This window comes from Gigantopelta aegis, chromosome 14, assembly GCF_016097555.1.
Source record: "Gigantopelta aegis isolate Gae_Host chromosome 14, Gae_host_genome, whole genome shotgun sequence".
NCBI classification, from domain to species: domain Eukaryota; kingdom Metazoa; phylum Mollusca; class Gastropoda; order Neomphalida; family Peltospiridae; genus Gigantopelta; species Gigantopelta aegis.
Genome location: NC_054712.1, coordinates 6,374,947 through 6,399,235, shown reverse-complemented (window position 1 = coordinate 6,399,235; position 24,289 = coordinate 6,374,947). Strand labels below are relative to the sequence as shown.

Sequence of the window (24,289 nt, the reverse complement as noted above, 5' to 3'; positions counted from 1 at the left end):
CGCAAAGATGGCTACAGGAGTTGTGAATGAGCCGAAAGGGAAAAAAATTGCTTTAATTACTGGAATAACTGGACAGGTATAGTGTTTATGGTGTGGAAAGTGGTTCGGTATTTGCGTGGTAATATATATTATTTGCTGACTGATAAAAAATAAAGGTTAAACAGTACTTGTCTGACAAGTGTTATAAATTAGAAAGCTTCTCAATGCATGAATTCGCTAGTTAGTTACCGGTTGAGTACCAGTCGTTTTCTACCCACAATTCTTTGTTAGGTCTCACTTTACCCAAATATTTTCCAATAATTTAAATAAACATTTTTGTTTGAATTTGGGAGGTAAAGTGACTAATTTTCTAAAAAATTACTGCATATCATATGTAGAGATGTGTAAAGAATCAGCCTACACCCACCCTCACTTGAAATTTCAGGGTGGGGGGTAGTTTTAGGGTTAGGATGAGGTTCCCTTTTAATATCATGGGATGTAGCCCAGTGGTAAAGTGCTTGCTTGATGCACGGTCAGTTTTGGATCGATCCCCCATCAGTGGGCCTATTGGGCTATTGGAAAGAGTTTGACCCATACCCCACCATACCCCTCCATATCAGTCTCTAAGACTAACCCTAACCATTAAAAGGAGGTACGGGTCGAACTCATGCAGAACTAGTTCCCGTTTTTACCAGTGCACCACGACTGGTATATCAAAGGCTGTGGTATGTGCTAGCCTGTCTGTGGGATGGTGCATATAAAAGATCCCTTGCTGCTAATGGAAAAATGTAGCATATTTTCTCTCTAAGACTGTCAGAATTACCAAATGTTTGACATCCAATAGTTACGATTAATAAATCAATGTGCTCTAGGTGGTGTCGTTAAACAAAACTTTTTTTTAAGTTGCTATCAAGAGGCGAGCTCTGTAAACAGATCCGTATGCATTTTTTATTCTTGTTTACTATATGGATTTAATTTCAGGTCATAATAAAACTGTGAAGTCTGTTCCTACTGTGAGGCATGAATCCAGGCATATAATAAAGAAATTATCTAAAATTGTGAATGTGACATGAATAGTCTGAACTCCTTTCAGAACGTTATACAGCAACTTGGTTATATTTTTTTTAACATAAACAGTCGGAATGCATGCGCATACACCCTGATGCAGTGACATCAATGGCAAAACTACTTAGTGATGTCAATGAAACATAAATTATGGGTGTGACATAGCCATTTCTGACTGGTGACATGTCATACTATTTTTTTCCAAACTTAATTAGCTGACCATGACAGTGACTTTTATCAGGGCTTCTAGATTATGGTAGCCCCACTCCCATGGCTAGTGATATTCAATGTTGGGCTAGTAAATAACAACTATTGCCATGCCTGTCAGCAAGTGAATATTTATGGTTACATGTTAGAGTTAAGTCTATTTTGTAAATATGAATATCCTGCTCCCACCCCAACCTTCCCAATGTTAGTGTTTTTAAAGGTATGGTCAACTCCAACAAGAGCCTTATGTGTTGGAAAGATGCATACCCGGACCACCAGCACATGCTGACACTTTAGCAAATGAAAAACTCGTAATTTTAGAGTTAATAAAAAAAACATGATTATTCCTGCTAACTGGGGGCAGCCATTTTGTTTCATTTTTGTGACGTCCGGTGGGATAGCTTGGGGCGAAGTGACGTCAGCTCCTGACCATCTCCTGTATGTACAGTGTAAACAAAAGCAGTTATTTTCGACAAGGTGCTTCTCTTTGATCAACCTGACTTGTAAAACAGCATAAATGATGTAATAATATAATAAACTATTTAACTAAATATATTTCAAGTTGCATTAACGGAACAAAATGGGGTTACAGTATTTTTCTCTGTTTAATAATCCAAAGGAAAAATGTACACTATTAGGCCTATTGATATGCTACATTGGAGCAAAAACAACAACCCACGATACCCAAGTGGTAATTTTCTTTTCTTTGGGACTACGTAATTGGTCAGTTCTGTGGTTTTAGATAGAAAAGTATACTTAATCAATAGTTTTACAGAACTATTTACAGTAATAAACCATGTCCATTACAATTTTAGGGGCGACAGGTAATATTCCACAATACCGGTATGTATTTTTGTGTCTAGACAGCGTGAATTAATTGGCTCATCTGGTTACCAATCAAATACACACCTGCCAATCAGGAATCACAGGTAGAAGTAACTAACAGCATAGACCAATTAACTAAGAAAACACTCCATGTATCATTTCAGTACGTAGGTTAATGCATGGGCAAAACATTGTTAATTGTTTCGACTTGTTGTGTAGCCACATTGACAATGGTATTTTATTTTGTATTGAAAAATTATATATATAGTGCTGGATATACTTATTGCTGGCTTACTGGGATGTGTATTATTACAGAACATTGCAATGTATGACTATTTATCATCCCGCAAAACAGGTAAATTGTGTTTCTCTAGTTCTAAGGCTCATTCCTAACGTGACACGTTAAGTATTACGTAACCACCAGCTCGCCATAGGGCGTACTCACTGAGATGGTACAAAATGGCTGCGCCCATTATATATAATAGCCGTCACATTTAACCATTTTATTAATTAACTATATGATTATACGTGTTGATATTAAGCAATAATGTGCATTATATATTGTTGAATATGCATACCAGGCCAAATGCCTTAATTGTCCTCTCCTTTAAGCTCTATCTCCCTCTTTAGGTGATATGTTTGATTATTACTAATATTATTTAGTAAAACTGTATTAACTTAAAGTAAAGTAGGACTAGTTAATTTTTGATTTTGGCTAGTAATTTTTTTAAATCACTGATCCCATGGCTAGTGGATTTTATAAAAATTCTAGAAGCCCTGCTTTCATTTAAAAAAATCATGACCGTGACTACTGATTATCACAAAACATAAATCGTACGATTGGCCCAGCGCAGACTGCCTATGTTGGCACATGGTCATTTGGTCCGTAGGGCCAACGTAGGCTCAATGTTGGTAATTCCTCGTTACACCAACGGTGTACCAATGTTGTGCCAACATTTTTATTCCACGTTGTATAGTTGGCCCAACTTTGGGCCAATGTAATTAAGAATAATAAGAGTACAATTTCTGATGACGTTTCCATGGCTGCTGGCCTTGCACGTTGCCTCTCCTCCTCAAGTGCTGCAGTGACAAATGCAGAAGATAAGGATGTCGTACCAAATTTAAAAAGGATTTCAACAGTTTAGTCTTAAATATACACCTGAAATTATTTAAAATTAAAGTATATACCACTGAATAAAAAGGTTGTTCATATGTAATTAGTGTATGTAAATGTCACCTTGTTCAGATTATTACTGTTATAAAAAAATAACATATAACATTTCCCTTAGTTAAATGAAAGTACTTAGTTTGGTTTAAAGTTTGTTTTGTTTAACAACACCACTAGAGCACATTGATTTATTAATAATTTTGACATATAGTCTTAGAGAGGAAACCAGCTGTATTTTTCCATATGTAGCAAGGGATCTTTTATATGCACCATACCAAAGACAGGATAGCACCTACCACAGCCTTTGATATACCAGTCGTGGTGCACTGGCTGGAGAGAAATAGCCCAATGGATCCACCAACAGGGATCAATCCCAAACCGACTGCTCATCAAGCGAGCACTTTATCACTGAGCTATGTCCTGCCCCATGAAACTACTTATTGATAATTGTAAAACAAAATAACCTAGCTATTACATGTCTTGCCACATACAGATGTGATATACTGGACTACATCCCGCCCCATGAAACTACTTATTCATAATTCTAAGACTATATAACCTAGCTATTACATGTCTTGCCACATACAGATGTGATATACTGGACTACATCCCGCCCCATGAAACTACTTATTCATAATGCTAAAACTAAATAGCCTAGCTATTACATGTCTTGCCACATACAGATGTGATATACTGGACTACATCCCGCCCCATGAAACTACTTATTCATAATGCTAAAACTATATAACCTAGCTATTACATGTCTTGCCACATACAGATGTGATATACTGGACTACATCCTGCCCCATGAAGCTACTTATTCATAATTCTGAAACTAAATAGCCTAGCTATTACATGTCTTGCCACATACAGATGTGATATACTGGACTACATCCCACCCCATGTAGCTACTTATTCATAATGCTAAAACTAAATAGCCTAGCTATTACATGTCTTGTCACATACAGATGTGATATACTGGACTACATCCCGCCCCATGAAACTACTTATTCATAATGCTAAAACTATATAACCTAGCTATTACATGTCTTGCCACATACAGATGTGATATACTGGACTACATCCCACCCCATGAAGCTACTTATTCATAATTCTAAAACTAAATAGCCTAGCTATTACATGTCTTGCCACATACAGATGTGATATACTGGACTACATCCCGCCCCATGAAACTACTTATTCATAATTCTAAAACTATATAACCTAGCTATTACATGTCTTGCCACATACAGATGTGATATACTGGACTACATCCCGCCCCATGAAACTACTTATTCATAATGCTAAAACTAAATAGCCTAGCTATTACATGTCTTGCCACATACAGATGTGATATACTGGACTACATCCCGCCCCATGAAACTACTTATTCATAATTCTAAAACTAAATAACCTAGCTAGTACATGTCTTGTCACATACAGATGTGATATACTGGACTACATCCCGCCCCATGAAGGTACTTATTCATAATTCTAAAACTAAATAGCCTAGCTATTACATGTCTTGTCACATACAGATGTGATATACTGGACTACATCCCGCCCCATGTAGCTACTTATTCATAATGCTAAAACTATATAACCTAGCTATTACATGTCTTGCCACATACAGATGTGATATACTGGACTACATCCCGCCCCATGAAACTACTTATTCATAATTCTAAAACTAAATAACCTAGCTAGTACATGTCTTGTCACATACAGATGTGATATACTGGACTACATCCCGCCCCATGAAACTACTTATTCATAATTCTAAAACTAAATAACCTAGCTATTACATGTCTTGCCACATACAGATGTGATATACTGGACTACATCCCGCCCCATGAAACTACTTATTCATAATTCTAAAACTAAATAGCCTAGCTATTACATGTTTTGCCACATACAGATGTGATATACTGGACTACATCCCGCCCCATGAAACTACTTATTCATAATGCTAAAACTAAATAGCCTAGCTATTACATGTCTTGTCACATACAGATGTGATATACAACTAGAGGCTTTCTCTTATTTTGTTCCATGTTGATGGACATTACTTATCGTGTCTTAGTTCTTGATTTCTTGTTTTATCTTATTCAGTGTTACACATTAAATGTGTTTAAAAAGATATAAGGGCTATTTCTTTTTAAAATGGGTGGGGGTAAGCGTGAAGATTTTTCTAAATGTGGGGAGGGATCATCTCTGTGTTCACCATTATTACAAAATACTGAAAATGTGTCTACAGGTAGGGGTCTAAAAATGTCCAGCCCCCCCCCCCCCCCCCCACACCCTGCCATGATTTTTAAAAGGAATAGCCCTAATAAAATTGTAAACTGTCTCAACACATGCATATACCATATCTCACTCTGTTACTAACATAGAATCTGTCTCAACACATGCATATACCACATCTCACTCTGTTACTAACATACATGTACATTTGTAGAATCTGGCTCTACCCATTGTTACTAAGTATTCAAATTGACACGCATTGTCGGTAAGTTTTTATTACTTTGGTTTAAAGACTTTACAAAGATAAAATATATTCTGGATTTTCGCGTTACTGGTCGCGAGATCGCTATTACGCTAATTGAATATTTGGTATTATTATTATTATGTTTGAGCTGTCGGATAGATTATGCAACCGTTTGTTCACATCACAAGATAGAAAATGGTTTAGCCGAAATTTTAGCCACTTGCAAATTTTATTAGCCATTTAAAACTTCTTTTTTTTAATTAGCCAATGGCTAATTTGGCTATCCACAGCACGAGCCATGAATGTTTTCAGTGTGTGGGAGTTTTGGGAAGGGGGTGTTAGGATAGAAATGATTGATTGCCAACTTAACTGTACTTTTAAAAAGAGCGTCACCTATCGTTTATTCAGTTAAATGGTACAGTTAATTCTGTCAGTGGGCATCTTCTTTGATCGGCCTTGAAGCTTGATTGCTCGGCATGGGAATCTCGTTAATGCGTAAGCGCCTTCCTGATGGATTAGCGGTCCCAGTAGATGTGGTAAAATTACTAAACATCAGTTGCGAGCAGACGACTGGTCCATTGTTAGGTATTTAGGAAGTGTTTTACCTGTCATAGTAAGTAAGTGTGCTTGATATACTGGTACACAAGTTGTTTGCAAGAGATAGTCGACTGCCATGCTCGTACTTGTGAAAATTATTTTTTCTAAAGCACTGGAGCAGACATGTTCGAAACCTCCTTGGTACATGAGCATGTTAAAGCCTTATCGCATCGCATCAAATCAAGGCGTAGCGGCAATTGATTTACGGTGCTTCCATGCTGTCAAAGCGCTTACTTTACGGACCAAGGCGTGTCAGGTTGCTACGCCTAACGGCCCTGGGGAAACCCCTGCTAACTCTGTTGATACATGTAGGTCACTGATGATTTGTATGGCTGTCAACACACAGGATTGTGCATAGTGTTAAACAGGGCTAGCTCTGCCACTCAATTTGGCGAAACAATTTCAAGTAATAATTAGTGTTTTGTAGGAAAATAACTGGGTTTTGCTAGTGGAAATTATCAACTCTATTACTATTTCATTTCATTTCAACATGTTCGTGCTTGTATCAAATTAATGTTCAACCACACTGTCCTGGGCACACACATCAGCTATCTGGGCTGTCTGTCTAGAACAGTGGGTTAGTTGTTAATTGTTAGTGGTTAGTGAGAGAGAAGAGGGTGTAGTGGCCTTACACCTACCCAATGAGTCGTTAAAACTCACTCTGGGTGGGAGCCAATACCTACCAGCTTTATGTCCGATGGCTTAACCATGATGCCACCGAAGCCGGTTGTATTACTATAATGACTTTTTCAAACATTTATTGATCACTGATTTACATACACATAATGAGGTACGGAAAAAGGAAATAGGTTACCTGAATTTGTTTTTGTGTTACTTGTTAATGAGTAATATGCAAATTTTTAAATATCAGAGGCCTGTGCGTGTGTTATAATAATTATTATTATGTCTTTTTGTTTATTTTCAGGATGGATCATATCTAGCAGAATTATAGTAATTATTAGTATGTCTTTTTGTTTATTTTCAGGATGGATCATATCTAGCAGAATTTCTCATTAACAAGGGATATCAGGTAAATTGGTCTTGGATCCCTTCAGTGGACCCATTGAATTTACTCCATTCCAACTTGGCCCCAAACTTATAAAACTTTTAGGGCTCAGACTTGGTCAAGACTAATAGTCATTTGTTTATTTTAATTAATAACTTTTAAATTTAAATTTTATAAAAAAAAAATTATGTATTTTTTAATTATTAATTATTTTTTGTTAAATAGTTTTTAAATTTAAAATAAATTTTCAAATATTTTAAAACTAGATTATTAGTACTCAGTTTATGGTGAGTTATTTAATTCTGCGCAGTTCTAATGTTAACCCCAAATACAGGTAACCATTGTTTAAAATTGTGAAGTTACTTATTTGGAAATTAATTGTTTGATGGAAGCTGTGATATGAAAGATATTTGAACTTTGTTTACAATTTGTTAACATTTCAGTGGATCAAGTATATATATTTTTCTCATTGTTTTGTTTTATTTTCAGGTTCATGGAATCATTCGTAGATCGAGTTCGTTCAACACATCGAGAATTGAACATCTCTATGCTGATCCAAAGTCACACAAAGAGGGATGTAAGTGTCGCTGGTTGTTGTCAGTTTCTGACATGCATTACGTAGGATACGAGTTGTATAATTGGTGAATTTATTTGATTATTAATGCGCCAAAAAGCTACTTTGAAAATGGCATACTTTGTAGATCTAGATCTATCAATGGTTCACTCTATTTTAATATCTTTCAGGATAAATGTGACAGTCAGTCGAGGTGTACGATAATTATATATTCTATGTGGATTTTGTTTCTATCTGTTTATATAACTTTTTCAAATTTTGAAATGTTCTTGGCTCATTTTTAAAGTGGCAGACCCTAGTTTCAACGTGTGAAAATGGACACAAAGTTTGGTTAATCTTTAAACCTGTAACACATTTGGATAACATTACAATAGAGTAAAACAAGAGTCTGATGTTGAAATGGGAAAGTACCCTTAAAAGTTAAGACTAGAGCTCGACTTCATAACTATTAATTCTCAGAAATACATTTATGTGCATTTCCAAAACTATAAAAAAATGTCTTTTGTGGTATTACAAACACCAAGATGGGGAGAAACACTTTTGATGTACAGAAATACATGTAGATAATCTAAACAGTAAAATGTAAGTAATGTCTGATTGCAATTACCAAGAATGGCTCTTAATAATGAAAGATATTCCATAGTGTTTGCTATCTAGGGTCTGTCAGTTTAAATTAGTATTAGTACTATTAATGTCAAACACGTTCTAGGAGACGTCGGACTTGATGGCTGTAAAGTCAGCCAGTTTGATGAGATTTTTCACTCCTAAAGATTGAACGGGCGCGACGTAGCCCAGTGGTAAAGCGCTCGCTTGTTGTGCAATAGGTTTGTGATCGATCCCCATCGGTGGGCCCATTGGACTATTTCTCGTTCCAGCCAGTGCATCACGACTGGTACATCAAAGGCCATGGTATGTGCTATCCTGTCTATGGAATGGTGCATATAAAAGATCCCTTGCTGCTAATCGAAAAGAGTAGCCTATGAAGTGGTGACAGCGGGTTTCCTCCCTCAATTTCTGTGGTCCTTAACCATATGTCTGACACCATATAACCGTAAATAAAATGTGTTGAGTGCGTCGTTAAATAAAACATTTCCTTCCTTCTTAAACACTGAATCATCTGAGTATTTTGAATAGTAGTTAGCATGTTACACTTTATATAAATTTCTTGCATGTTTTATGTATCTGTTATTCTCTTCAGATTTCAGTTGAAAAGAAAATGTCAGGGCTAGCTTTGAGTGATCCAAAAATTTCGCCAAATTATCTTTTAAAAATGTAACACCTGTAGCTATTTTCCAACAAAATATCAATTATTCACAATTGTTTTTAGCCCCTCTCCCCCCCCCCCCCCCCCCCCCAAAGAAAAATGACCAGTTCTTCTTAAAATGTGCAATTGGTGAACGTGGAGATTGTCAGAGCTAGCCATGACATGTTTTTGTTCATGAAATCACTTTATTGCACAAGGGTATATATGACTAACTTTGTGTGTGTTCTGTTAATGTTTTAGCTGATGTAGGAATGTGTTTTATATATGACTAACTTTAATGTTTTAGCTGATGTAGGAATGTGTTTTATATATGACTAACTTTGTGTGTGTTCTGTTAATGTTTTAGCTGATGTAGGAATGTGTTTTATATATGACTAACTTTGTGTGTGTTCTGTTAATGTTTTAGCTGATGTAGGAATGTGTTTTATATATGACTAACTTTGTGTGTGTTCTGTTAATGTTTTAGCTGATGTAGGAATGTGTTTTATATATGACTAACTTTGTGTGTGTTCTGTTAATGTTTTAGCTGATGTAGGAAGATGTAAGTATACAGAGGTGGACATTCTATAATAGGTTGTAAAATACTGGCTTCCATTTATTTTTCTTTGAAATCTGCCTTAATGGTGCAATCTCACTTTGCAATTTGTAGAAAGTGAAATATTTTTGTTTACATAATTATAGCATTTGCTTCTCTCCCTCCCCCCCAGGATAGTTGAACAGAATTTGCCATTTACATTTAGTATATATACATATATACATATATTATTGAAATACTAACATTTTAGTGCAAATAATTCTAGAATAAGTATAATTTAGTTTTAACCTATTTTGATTAATTTCTGAATCAAAGAACTTACCACAAAGACCAAATGTATGTATGGGAGAGAAGAACTCCCCATTTAAGTAGTGCCTGAGGAAACTGGCATTATGCATCTTGATTCCAGCACTGAACATGCCAAATTATGTTATTGTATTTTATTCCACACATTCCACTTTTGTTTTCCCTCTATGTCTCATAGCTCCATAATGTATCCAGCTGAAAGCATACGGCAAAATGAAATACAAAATATAATTAAATGAGAGTGCTCTTCCTTGCACGGGTACTCGGGTCCAGTGAACGGACTTGAGTTTTGCTAGACTTGCCCCGCGCCCGAGTATTTGTGGAGACCCTACATTTAATGGGAGCTGTCACTCTGGCTCCCTATCACTCCCCTGAGACTAGTTCAACAGGGGAGCTGTCACTCTGGCTCCCCATCACTACCCCGAGACTAGTTCAAGAAGAGTAATTTCATTTACACTTATTTTTATGCCTAATTATATATTTAATTAAGGTTCAAGTACGCTGTCCTGGGCACACACACACACACACACATCAGTTATCTGGGTTGTCTGTCTAGGACAGAGAGCTAGATGTCAGTGGTTTGTGTGAGAGATTTCGATGTAGTTGCCTTACACCTACCCACAGAGTCGTTAAAACTCGCTCTGGGTGAGAGCCGGTACTGGATTGTGAACCCAGAACCTTACTACCTGCCTTATGTCTGCTGGTTTAATTAACCACTGCACCTCCGAGACCAGCACCAAAAAGAAAACAAGAAAATAAATAAAACAATAAAACTGATGCAACTTCGTTTTGTGCTGAGACATCATTAAACATTCCTTTCCTCTTTTGTTTTATTCTCATCATAATCTCGCAAACTGTCAGATAACATACCACTGTCTTGTCTTAAACTCAACCAATCACGTTGTATGTTTTTTGACCAATCAAAATGTACTCTTTTGTCACCATAAGTTCTTAACGAATCAGACTTGCATCAGTATTTCTTATGACATCTTGACGAAAACAGTTGTATTCTTATGTCTTTATTATAAGCTGTCGACCAGTCATACAGATGTTTTTTTGTTTGTTTGTTTGTTTGTTTCTGAGAATGCACCTTTAGTACAGATGCTTTGCACACGCTGGACCGAAGGTCATCACCAACTTGACCTGAATTCATCAGCAGTAATATATGAAGTACATGTATGATTTGGAATATTTAAAAAACATGAAAGTGTCAGTTGGTAGGATTCGAACCCACTGCACCGATTTGTAGGGCGTTTGAAAACCTGCAACCGTAAATACTCGGCCAACCAGGTCTTCCACACAAATGGAAGCCCCAGTTAACAAGTAGTTAAAAAAGTGTGCTGGCAGGCACTCAGTTTGAAACTATTAATGTAATATTTTTTATCATATAATATCTTACATTTTCAGTGCAATCAAAGTATGTGATATTTTTCAGATCACATACTTTAAGAATTTGATAACTTTGCAAATTAGATGTAAATTAGTCAAGGTCTTGGCACTAGGTTTATTGACATTTAAGCAAACGTACTTGGGTGACACTCCATAATTGACGTATGCATTCACAGTCATCAAATAAAAACATTTCAATGGCAATTTGACACTGAAAGCAGAAAAACATTAGGAACAAGTTTATTTTGATGTAAGGACATCCAAAATGACGTCATTCGAGTTTGACGTCATTTCCATTCAAAAATACACTGCGCTACATATTCTTACATCATTTGAATATCTAGTAATGGCGGACAGGAATAAAAGTTGCGTGTACAGTTTACAAAAACGTTGTATTAAGCTTGAGCTTATATGATAAAGAGATTATTACCCTCGTGTATTTCGGTATCGTCAATATCATATTAGGAATAAAAATAATGTATTATGCTCGCCAGAGGCTTGCATAATACAATTTTTATTCCTAATATATGATATTGACGATACCGAAAAACACTCTGGTAATAACCTATATGTATTAATACACAGCAATATTTAACTTGCAGTGCAGCTAATAATGCACTCTGGGACTAATAGTCCATTAGCAGAAACGCCAACCTGGTACAGTGAAACTCCTTTAAACCGGACACCCCTTGGGACCAAGTAAAAAATCCTGTTATAAGAGGTGTCCAGTTTAGAAATGTTCTCTTATGTACAGATATTTAAAAAGGGACCATGAAAAATTTCCGGTTTTGAGGAAATTCCGGTTTATAGAGGGTCCGGTTTTGAGAGGTTTCACTGTAAATATAATATTTAAAAACAAAGTGTCAATTGGCAGAATTCAAGTCACTGTCTGTAGTAGCCTGAATACTCTGCTATTCAAGAGCTAGATGGATGGACGTTTGGACAGTTATGATCACTCTCTCAAGTCTGGTGTCAATGTTCTGGTTAAATACATGGGATGTCACGATACATGGATGCATCATGATAGCACTGCTGGTGATCCGGTACACAATACCTGTGCTTGTGTATCAATGCATATCTTAATTACTCATCAAGAGAACACATTCCTGCTTATGTCAGTGTGTCTAGGATGTTGGTATTTCTATAACAAAACTATGTTTATTCAGTGTTTCACTTTATCATGTTTATTTCTTATTTTTAAATCACTTCGCCTATGCTTCCAACTTTTTGTTTTATGGGGTGGGGGGGGGGGGGACACCATGAATGAGGTATCGTGATACGAATCGTATCGTGGCTTATGTATCGTGATAGAATCATATCGTGGCTTATGTATCATGATACATAGCGTATTGTGAGGTAGGTTTATTGAGACACCCCTATTAACTATGTACAGTGTAGGTGTATTGTGATATGAGTCGTATCGTGGCTTATGTATCATGATACATATCGTATCGTGAGATAGGTGTATCGTGATACGAGTCGTATCGTGGCTTATGTACACATGTATCATGATACATATCGTATCGTGAGGTAGGTAGGTATATCGTGATACGAGTCGTATCGTGGCTTATGTATCATGATACATATCGTATCGTGAGGTAGGTGTATCGTGATACGAGTCATATCGTGGCTTATGTATCATGATACATATGGTATCGTGAGGTAGGTGTATCGTGATATGAGTCGTATCGTGGCTTAAGTATCATGATACATATGGTATCGTGAGGTAGGTGTATCGTGATACGAGTCGTATCGTGGCTTAAGTATCATGATACATATCGTATCGTGAGGTAGGTGTATTGTGGTGCGAGTCATATCGTGGCTTATGTATCATAATACATATCGTATCATGAGATAGGTGTATTGTGACACCCCTATTACCGTAACTACGTAGGTGTATCGTGATACGAGTCGTATTGTGGCTTATGTATCATGACACATATATCGTGAGGTAGGTAGGTGTATCGAGACACCCCTATTAACTACATAGGTGTATCGTGATACGAGTTGTATCGTGGCTTATGTATCATGATACATATCGTATTGTGAGGTAGGTGTATCGTGATACGAGTCGTATCGTGGCTTATGTATCGTGATACATATTGTATCGTGAGGTAGGTGTATTGTGATATGAGTCGTATCGTGGCTTAAGTATCATGTTACATATTGTATCGTAAGGTAGGTGTATCGAGACACCCCTATTAACTACATAGGTGTATCGTGAAATGAGTCGTATCGTGGCTTATGTATCATGATACATATCGTATCGTGAGGTAGGTGTATCGTGATACGAGTCGTATCGTGGCTTATGTATCATGATACATATGGTATCGTGAGGTAGGTGTATCGTGATATGAGTCGTATCGTGGCTTAAGTATCATGATACATATCGTATCGTGAGGTAGGTGTATCGTGATACGAGTCGTATCGTGGCTTAAGTATCATGATACATATCGTATCGTGAGGTAGGTGTATTGTGGTGCGAGTCGTATCGTGGCTTATGTATCATAATACATATCGTATCATGAGATAGGTGTATTGTGACACCCCTATTACCGTAACTACGTAGGTGTATCGTGATACGAGTCGTATTGTGGCTTATGTATCATGATACATATCGTATAGTGAGGTAGGTGTATCGCGATACGAGTCGTATCGTGGCTTATGTATCATGATACATATCATATCGTGAGGTAGGTAGGTGTATCGAGACACCCCTATTAACTACATAGGTGTATCGTGATACGAGTTGTATCGTGGCTATGTATCATGATACATATTGTATCGTGAGGTAGGTGTATCGTGATACGAGTCGTATCGTGGCTTAAGTATCGTGATACATATCGTATCATGAGGTAGGTGTATTGTGATAAGAGTCGTATCTTGGCTTAAGTATCATGATACATATTGTATCATAAGGTAGGTGTATCGAGACACCCCTATTAACTACATAGGTGTATCGTGATACGAGTCGTATCGTGGCTTAAGTATCATGATACGTATCGTGAGGTAGGTGTATCGTGATACGAGTTGTATCGTGGCTTATGTACGTATCATGATACATATTGTATCATGAGGTAGGTATATCGTGATATGAGTCGTATCGTGGCTTAAGTATCATGTTACATATTGTATCGTAAGGTAGGTGTATCGAGACACCCCTATTAACTACATAGGTGTATCGTGATACGAGTCGTATCGTGGCTTAAGTATCATGATACGTATCGTGAGGTAGGTGTATCGTGATGCGAGTTGTATCGTGGCTTATGTGCCATGATACATATCGTATCGTGAGGTAGGTGTATCGTGATACGAGTCGTATCGTGAGGTAGGTGTATTGTGACACCCCTATTAACTACGTAGGTGCTGACAGGTTTCTTCCTGCAGTGTGTGTAGCAGTGATTATTAATATGTGAAATATTTGTTATCAGCGAACTGGGAAATGATTAGTGTAATGGTATGTAATGTCAAACATAGGGTTATTGTTGTATTGGAGCAGGAATCATTCCCTACCTGGTGGTAGGCAGAGATTCCATGTTTTCGTTACAGACTTAACGTTACAGACTCTGACTGAGAGAATGATCATAACCGTCCAAATGTCCGTCTAGCTCTCAAACAGAAGAGTACTCGAGCTATTATTTTGTTTTTATAAAATGGGGCAGTTACGGCTGAATACAACATATAGGTAGCATAGACCCTAATGAATGTCACCTGATTATGCAGTGGGATATTATTATTTGATGCCTTTTTTAAGTTGTTGGTTTTTGGGCTTGTTTTCATCTATACATACAGTATATATTTATAATCTTCTGAAAAAGTCAATAATCGTAAAATGTATGTGGCAACAGCTGCAAGATTATGTCTCTAATCTACCAGCCTGTTAATACATCATGTGCACTTAGTTTAATAACCAAGTAAGTTACAAATGTTCAGTTAATACATCTTGCACTTATATGTATTTAACTTGGTAGGAAAATCATTTGTTTTGTTTATTGAAACTTTGTAGTCATAACAGACACTCTTTAGTCAGTACATCATATGCTTTAAAAATAGTTTAAGTTAGTAGTAAATAAAGACACTTCAGTCAATACATCATACACTTATTTAGTTTAACTTGGTAAATACAATTCAGTTAGTATATATAGAATATTAAACAAGCGTGCATGTCGTACCATTTTTATGAAATGAGTGAACAGTTTTTGGTATCTAATGAGCGAAAATGAGTGATACAAACACTGTTCACGAGTTTCATGAAAATGGTATGACAGGCAAGCTAATTTAGTATCTTATTTGTTACAAACCAACTGCAAACAAGCCACAACGTAGAAGTAAGCAGATGTCGAGACCTCCTACAAGTTATTTTTCCATGAATTGGGTCAGCAAGTGATCTATGTCACACGTAAACTTAAACAATGTCACAGTGAGCAACGAGACGTCATCAAAGTACAGTTTATATTTTGGCGCAAAGCTTGCATTAATAAGGTTTTGAAATTCACAATAATTACTGAATGGTTGATTGGACTAGTAAAGACAGCTTAGTGAATGAGATTGACTAGATGTGATGCTAACAATTTGTACATAGGGCCGTAAGAAAAAGAGTAGCAGGTCAACCACATTGTTTTGGCTCATACACCTTGGGCCCAAATATAACGGCCTATCATCGCAATTTCAATTCATGGCCATATTTCATAATGGTACACATTTAAATTATACTATTTTGTACAAACACGCTTAGATATGTTAATAATCTTGGAGCAAAACATTTTCAACAGCAATTTTGCACTCAATTTCTTCTAGTGTTCAGAAAACGGTCGCATTATGCACCCAGTTTATTTTATTGCAGGGAGAGTAACGACATTCGAATATCGACGTCATTTAAATAAAAAAATTACCCCACCAGTCTGTGCGTGGCAATATTACAGTAGTTAGATATTGAGTAATTGTTATGACATGAGTAATATCTTACACTGGTATGTAATAATTCATGATCTTACTTTAGATGTCTTAGTAGTAATTACAAACTCCAGCGGTAAAATAGTCTCCACTATGTTTGCTTTTTGTCAATTTCCATTTGGATTCATGGTCAAAGAACTGAAAAAGTGTTTTGGAAATAGAATTTCTTTTCTATTTTCGTGTTCAATTTAAAAAAAGAGAGCGTTTGTTGTAATTAGTAACGATGTCTATAATTGGTATTTGTAGACTGTCTTTCATATTAACATTTGAAATTGACAAGAAGCAGGAAACAAACAAAAAAAGAAAAGAAGCTTTTCAAAATGCATAATATGCTTTGTGATATTTATTTTTACAACTAGCTTTTTGCTCTTCATCTTGTTTTTGACAGTATTTATTATAACATAAAACATGTACACTGATTTATTCTTTGTCAAAGGGCGGGTTGTAACCCAGTGGTAAAACACTTGATGTGCAAGGATTGATCCTCATTAGTGGACCCATTGGGCTATTTCTCGTTCCAGCCAGTGCACCATGACTGGTATATCAAAGGCCGTGGTATGTGCTATTCTGTCTGTGGGATGTTGCATATTAAATTTATTCTTGTTACTAATGGAAAAAATGTAGCATGTTTCCTCTCTAAGACTGTGTCAGAATTACTAAATATTTGACATCCAAGAGCCGATGATTAAATAAATCAGTGTGCTCTAATAGTGTTGTTAAACAAAACAAAAAACTTTAAAAAACTCATTCTTTGTCAAAAACAAAATTGTGGCAGGCTGAAAATCACTTTCCTGAAATTGTGCTAGGTCAAGTTCAAAATTAATGTTTGTTTTCTTTAATGACACCATTACAGCACATTGATTGGAGATTGCCGATTTATTACCAGATACATGTAAATGTGTTTTTTTATTTTATTTATTATTTTTTAAAAAGAAAAACACAAAACAGATTGAAATTTCAAGGCGACATGTTTCTAGCAGTTGACAAATATGTTGTTGCATTACATACATAATGATGAAATATATAGTTCTACAGAAACTATAAAAGTGATATTCAGTGAAAAGTCATCTTTTCACTGTATTTTAGTTACAGTGAAAATATAGAAATCATACTTATATTTTTGTGTACAAATTCATGATTCAGTTATCTCCCTAGTAAATTATTACGTTTTAATTATTGAAGCCAGTGTCGATTCTTCCTGTTTAAGTTTGATGATTACCAATGCATCTGATCATATTTGAAAAAAAAAGAGGAGGTAATTTAAACAATTATATCTATAAGAAATAGTTATGATAAAATATATAAAACTGATTGAAAACGAAGCTAAATGATGATGACACGAAGTCCTGTCGTTAAGTTAAAGTTTAACTTGGCTTTCGATTCATTTTGGGTATTTTAGGAGGATTGCTTTGTCAGGTACAAGTGTATGTTTGCACAGCAGTATTATTAAATAATTATTAATTTAATTAAGTAAAGATAATTTTTATTCTTTTTTTTCTTTTTTAAAGTCAGTGGTCAAGTAAATTTTCTGGAAAAGTTCCATAGGAAGAAATATATCATTGTATTACATGTTTTTGATATAATAAACAAAATATATTAACAGAAAGTGAAATACATCGTTAAAAATTACGATTTATTTTATGATAAATAGACTATTTTATGGTGGGGTTTTTTAATATGATTTTTATGTCAACTCATGATGTGTAAAAAAACTATAGTTTTCACACATCACTCATTGACATAAATATCATATTCTAAAAATCCATGAGATTGATATCCTTTATTTGTAGCAGTGACAGTTGCTATTAAAGTGTGTATGAGAGATCTTTGCCACATGTACATGATCTTAACATGGCTTCAACTTAACGATGGCACTGACAGCAATTGGCTTTGCAGAGATATAAATTGCCATAGGTAGAGAGAATCATTGATGGCACTTTTGTGCCATTGGTAAAGCTCAACAATGGCAAAATATACACACATGGTCTATCTCATGGTTCATTCCTTGACGTGATGAGATAGCTTGCATGTCTCAATGACTTGGAGAGCTATGCCAGCTGGAGCATTAGCTCCTGGTAGGGTCACCCACCTATCTCATGGTCCATTCTTTGAAGTGGTGAGGCAGCTTGCATGTCTCAATGACTCGGAGAACTATGCCAGCTGGAGCATTAGCTCCTGGTAGGGTCACCCACCTATCTCATGGTCCATTCTTTGACGTGGTGAGGCAGCTTGCATGTCTCAATGACTTGGAGAACTATGCCAGCTGGAGCATTAGCTCCTGGTAGGGTCACACAAACTGGACGGTCCAAGGGTAGAGACTAGACTAATATGGACCGGACAGAGTCAAGAAAGATAACTGTCTAGGAGAAGCAAACTCCAAAATCAAAACTGGACTGGAGAGGCTAAGAATCCTAGTACGGAAACTCTCCTAGAAGAAGGAAAACTCAAAACTCAAAACTGGACTGGAGAGGCTCAGAATCCTAGTAAGGAAACTCTCCTAGAAGAAGGAAAACTCCAAACTCAGAACTGGACTGGAGAGGCTAAGAATCCTAGTAAGGAAACTCTCCTAGAAGAAGGAAAACTCCAAACTCCAAACTGGACTGGAGAGGCTCAGAATCCTAGTAAGGAAACTCTCCTAGAAGAAGGAAAACTCCAAACTGAAACCAAGTCCACTGAAGTCATAGCACAGAAGCTATGGATCAGCATTACCATGGAAACCGAAAGGGAATGTCTGTACATGCACCGAGCTGATCACATCATACACCCATCATACACCTGGTGTACATTATCTGCCAATATTTAACATTTGAATGTTTGAAATTTCAGTCATATTTGTTTGCTGCAAATGTCACTTTTAAAAAAATTGCCATAGGCAGGCTCAAAATTGCTGTCAGTGGGCCGTGAAATACCCATAGCAATTCTTTTAGAAATTGCTGTCAGTGGGCCGTTTCACCCATAGCAATTCTTTTAGAAATTCTGTGGGAGACAAATTCTTAAGTTCAAGTCCTGTCTTAATCGTGAACATGAACGTATGGGTTCTATTGATATTCAATAGTCTTTATTTTCACAAGGCAAATGTGACTTTGAAACAGCTGACTACTTGTATTGGAATTTCCTATTTGTTTGCTTTTGTCTGGCGTTTCTGTGCTTGATCTACATAGCAAAGTACTACATGTATATATATATATATATTCTATGTTCTTGGTGTTAAAAATATGAAAAATTATGCCGGATAAAATATATTTTTGAAAATCAACATGCTTTCACAAAGTGGAAGGTGTATAACAATATTTAGTTTTATTCCAGGATACACTTACAGGTGGTGTATGTAGATTTGGTTTTAGAGGAGTTAAAGACTTTTTAAAATTATTAAAATAATAACAAAATATCTTCTACTACATATTTCATGAGTATTTTAATGATTCTTTTCTTAATGAGGTCCAGAATAAACTTCATTCATTCATTCATTCATTCATTCATTCATTCATTCATTCATTCATTCCATCCATCCATCCATCCATCCATCCATCCATCCATCCATCCATTATTCAGTACTTTAAATGTGATCTTCTCTCAGTCAAAAGTAAACAACATCTCCGTGCTCTTGCTGTTTCCTTCTTTCTCTCCAGCGATACATCTTCACTATAGTGACCATATTGTTTTCCTTCTTTCTCTCCAGCGATGCATCTTCACTATGGTGTCCTGATTGTTTTCCTTCTTTCTCTCCTTCACTATGGTGACCTTATTGTTTTCCTTCTTTCTCTCCAGCGATGCATCTTCACTATGGTGTCCTGATTGTTTTCCTTCTTTCTCTCCTTCACTATGGTGACCTTATTGTTTTCCTTCTTTCTCTCCTTCACTATGGTGACCTTATTGTTTTCCTTCTTTCTCTCCAACGATGCATCTTCACTATGGTGACCTGATTGTTTTTCTTCTTTCTCTCCAGCGATGCATCTTCAGTATGGTGTCCTGATTGTTTTCCTTCTTTCTCTCCTTCACTATGGTGACCTTATTGTTTTCCTTCTTTCTCTCCAGCGATGCATCTTCACTATGGTGTCCTGATTGTTTTCCTTCTTTCTCTCCTTCACTATGGTGACCTTATTGTTTTCCTTCTTTCTCTCCTTCACTATGGTGACCTTATTGTTTTCCTTCTTTCTCTCCAACGATGCATCTTCACTATGGTGACCTGATTGTTTTCCTTCTTTCTCTCCAGCGATGCATCTTCACTATGGTGACCTGATTGTTTTCCTTCTTTCTCTCCAGTGATGCATCTTCACTATGGTGTCCTGATTGTTTTCCTTCTTTCTCTCCTTCACTATGGTGACCTTATTGTTTTCCTTCTTTCTCTCCAGTGATGCATCTTCATTATGGTGACCTTATTGTTTTCCTTCTTTCTCTCCAGCAATGCATCTTCACTATAGTGACCATATTGTTTTCCTTCTTTCTCTCCAGCAATGCATCTTCACTATGGTGACCTGATTGTTTTTCTTCTTTCTCTCCAGCGATGCATCTTCACTATAGTGACCTGATTGTTTTCCTTCTTTCTCTCCAGCGATGCATCTTCACTATGGTGACCTGATTGTTTTCCTTCTTTCTCTCCAGCAATGCATCTTCACTATAGTGACCTTATTGTTTTCCTTCTTTCTCTCCAGCAATGCAACTTCACTATGGTAACCGTATTGTTTTCCTTCTTTCTCTCCAGCGATGCATCTTCACTATGGAGACCTGACGGACAGCACCTGTCTGGTTAAGATCGTCAGTCAAGTCCGCCCACACGAAATATACAACCTGGCGGCCCAGAGTCACGTCAAGGTAAGCTCAGTTCTTTCAATATTCAGGTCAGGTTTTGTTTTGTTTTGTTCTGTTTCTGTTTCTGTTTCTCAATTGACCTAAAAAGATAATCACAAAAAAAAAAAAAAAACCCACCCGGGTATCATATTAATTTTTTGTTAGCAGAACTATTGCCAAAGCTCCATACCCCAGCTCCCATGTCCAATATGACCATGTAATTCTCAAGGTCCCCCTAAAAATGGCTGACTTTCTGAATGACTTGCTTCACTACGGCCATTCTTCTAGCAGACGCCATGGACTTAACAAACTGCTGCAGTCTGGGTATGCCCGTGTCGTGTGGTGTACTGAACACCTGCAAAACAAAACAAGTTCCTCATTTACATATTTCACACAAGGGAAGATAAATATAGATGTTCATTGGTAGCAGAAGTTAAAGTTTGTTGTGTTTTATGACACCACCAGAGTACATTGATTAATTAATCATCGGATATTGGATGTCAAACAGTTGGTAATTTGGTAATGTAAAGTTTTAGAGAGAAAAGCCTCTACTGGTACATATTTTCATTAGTAGCAAGGGATCTTTTATATGCACCATTCCACAGACATGACAGCACATACCATAGCATTTGATATACCAGTCGTGGTACACTGGCTGGAGTGAGAAATAGCCCAATGAGCCCACCAACATGGATCAATTTTTTATTATTTTTTGTATGTGTAAGCATACGAGACGGGGAACATTTTGTTCAGTATCTTATCATGATTCACAATGCAAGTTTCAGAAATCACGACACAATTTTAAAAACACAGAATACCATAAGCCTAGTTACAGGGCTCACCCTGTACATTGCCAAATTAGCCAGTTGCTAATTTTTATATAAAATGGCTACAAAATTTAGTCTTTGAATATTCCTCAAATTAACCACATTTTAATAAATTTCAAGGAAATACTCTGCATTTCTCAAAATTGGCTAAACCAAAATTTGTTCCTGCGTGAGCCCTGCTAGTTATGCACATAAACACACATTTAAGACTTAGTTTTCTATACACTAGAAATATTGCTGATCAAGATTTTGAAAATAGAATGTTCTCTGCAGGGTAGTCGATTGGTCTTTCCCATGCTGGGGTAAATCTTCACTTATGGGTAGGCCTTGAAAAGCTTGTATAAGCCCAAGGCTTGAACTTAAGAATTTGTCTCCCACGGCAATTTAAAAAACAAAGAAAGACTTTTGAAGCAAATAAATAAGGTTTTTTGGCTGTTTGTAGACATATTTGACACATACTAATGTTATACACTGACAGAGAATGTACACCAGGAGGAGCTTTACTTTTTGTACTGTAGGTGATGCCCCCAACCTACAGCATATCTCAATGATGGCAACTGCCGTCGGTGCCATCATTAAGTTTGAGCCCTGTAAACCCTGTCTCTGGTTATTACAGGTTTCCTTTGAGCTGGCTGAGTACACGGCCAACGTAGATGCCGTCGGGACACTGCGACTGCTGGACGCCATACGGACGTGCGGACTGACGGACCAGGTGAAATTCTACCAGGCGTCGACCAGCGAGCTGTACGGGAAAGTTGTGGAAATACCTCAAAAAGAAACAACGCCATTCTATCCAAGATCTCCATACGGTAAGATTTACAGGTTGAACACGTCAGAGAAATACATCAGAGAAATTTAACAATGCCATTCAAGACCTCCCACCTGAATCCATCCACTTCCATCCATCAATCCTTCCAAACATTCCTGTTCATCCATTATTCCATCCATCAACCCCCAAAAACCATACATCCATACATCCATCCATCCTTCCATGTATACATCCATCCATTATGTCCATCCATCCATCAATCCATTATGTCCATCGGTTCGTCCGTCCTTCCATCCATCCTACCGGCCTCGGTGGCGTCATGGCAGGTCATCGGTCTACAGGCTGGTAGGTACTGGGTTCGGATCCCAGTCGAGGCATGGGATTTTTAATCCAGATACCGACTCCAAACCCTGAGTGAGTGCTCCGCAAGGCTCAATGGGTAGGTGTAAACCACTTGCACCAACCAGTGATCCATAACTGGTTCAACAAAGACCATGGTTTGTGCTATCCTGCCTGTGGGAAGCGCAAATAAAAGATCCCTTGCTGCTAATCAGAAGAGTAGCCCATGTAGTGGCGACAGCGGGTTTCCTCTCAAAATCTGTGTGGTCCTTAACCATATGTCTGACGCCATATAACCGTAAATAAAATGTGTTGAGTGCGTCGTCAAATAAAACACTTCTTTCTTTCCATCCATCCATCCAAGTAATTACTGAGAGCAGAAACCATTGCAAGAGGATAGGTAAGCATTACCCTCACTGTAAATGCAGTCATCAAGGTTTAAAGTTGATATTTGTTTCAAAGCAGCACTGTAGGTACTGAATAACATCTTTTGGTAGAGTAAGTTTGATCAAGCTGTAGATGTGAGAGACAGGAGGTGGCAAAGATGTTTCTTGATAACTAACGTGTGTCAACTATTGAACAAATATAAACTGTATTGTGAAATGTAAAGTAGATAAAAATATTGCGAAACCACCCAAAAAAACGCCCAAAACAACCTAACCAAAAAACCCTGATAAACTGATAATTAGAAAAGGATTAATTTTCTTACTCAGATGTCAGGAAATCATCTTTCAAGCCATTATATTTTCAAAATTTTCCAGGGGAGCATATTCCCATACCACCCTAGGAGCCTTGACTGCCTTGCATTATTATTTACAACCTGGTAAACATGTCTTTTAAACAATTTTCTAAATAAGCCGCTGTAATTTTCAAGATTTTTAGGGATGGGGAATTCTCATCTATGATGTATACATGCATGCATCCATCCATCCATCCATCCATCCATGCATGCATCCATCCATCCATCCATCCATCGATCATGTCTGTCCATCCATCGGATGATCCAAACATTACCATTCGTCCATCCATCATTCCATCTATCCATTGCATCAAGCCATCGGTCAATTCCATCCATCCACCCCAAAAAACATCATCATCACTTCTATCCATCCATCCTTCCATGTATACATGCATCCATCCATTCATCCATTATGTTTATTCATCCATCCATCCATCCATCCATCCATCCATCCATCCATCCATTCATCCA

General features: G+C 37.0%; 1 protein-coding gene across 2 annotated transcripts in view; it reads left to right on the top strand.

Annotated features, from left to right (window-relative positions):
• Positions 1 to 6: 6 nt before the first annotated feature.
• LOC121388592 (GDP-mannose 4,6 dehydratase-like) overlaps positions 7 to 24,289 on the top strand; it is a 52,965-nt gene continuing 28,682 nt past the window's right edge. Inside the window, exons 1-6 of one of the 2 annotated variants that reach the window (XM_041519994.1) lie at positions 7 to 76; positions 7,315 to 7,359; positions 7,825 to 7,912; positions 9,700 to 9,714; positions 21,059 to 21,168; positions 22,588 to 22,780. In XM_041519994.1, coding sequence (XP_041375928.1) covers positions 8 to 76; positions 7,315 to 7,359; positions 7,825 to 7,912; positions 9,700 to 9,714; positions 21,059 to 21,168; positions 22,588 to 22,780 — 520 coding nt within the window. In that variant the 5' untranslated portion in view covers position 7. The remainder of the gene's footprint in view (positions 77 to 7,314; positions 7,360 to 7,824; positions 7,913 to 9,699; positions 9,715 to 21,058; positions 21,169 to 22,587; positions 22,781 to 24,289) is intronic. The other variant, XM_041519995.1, reaches the window with a different exon arrangement.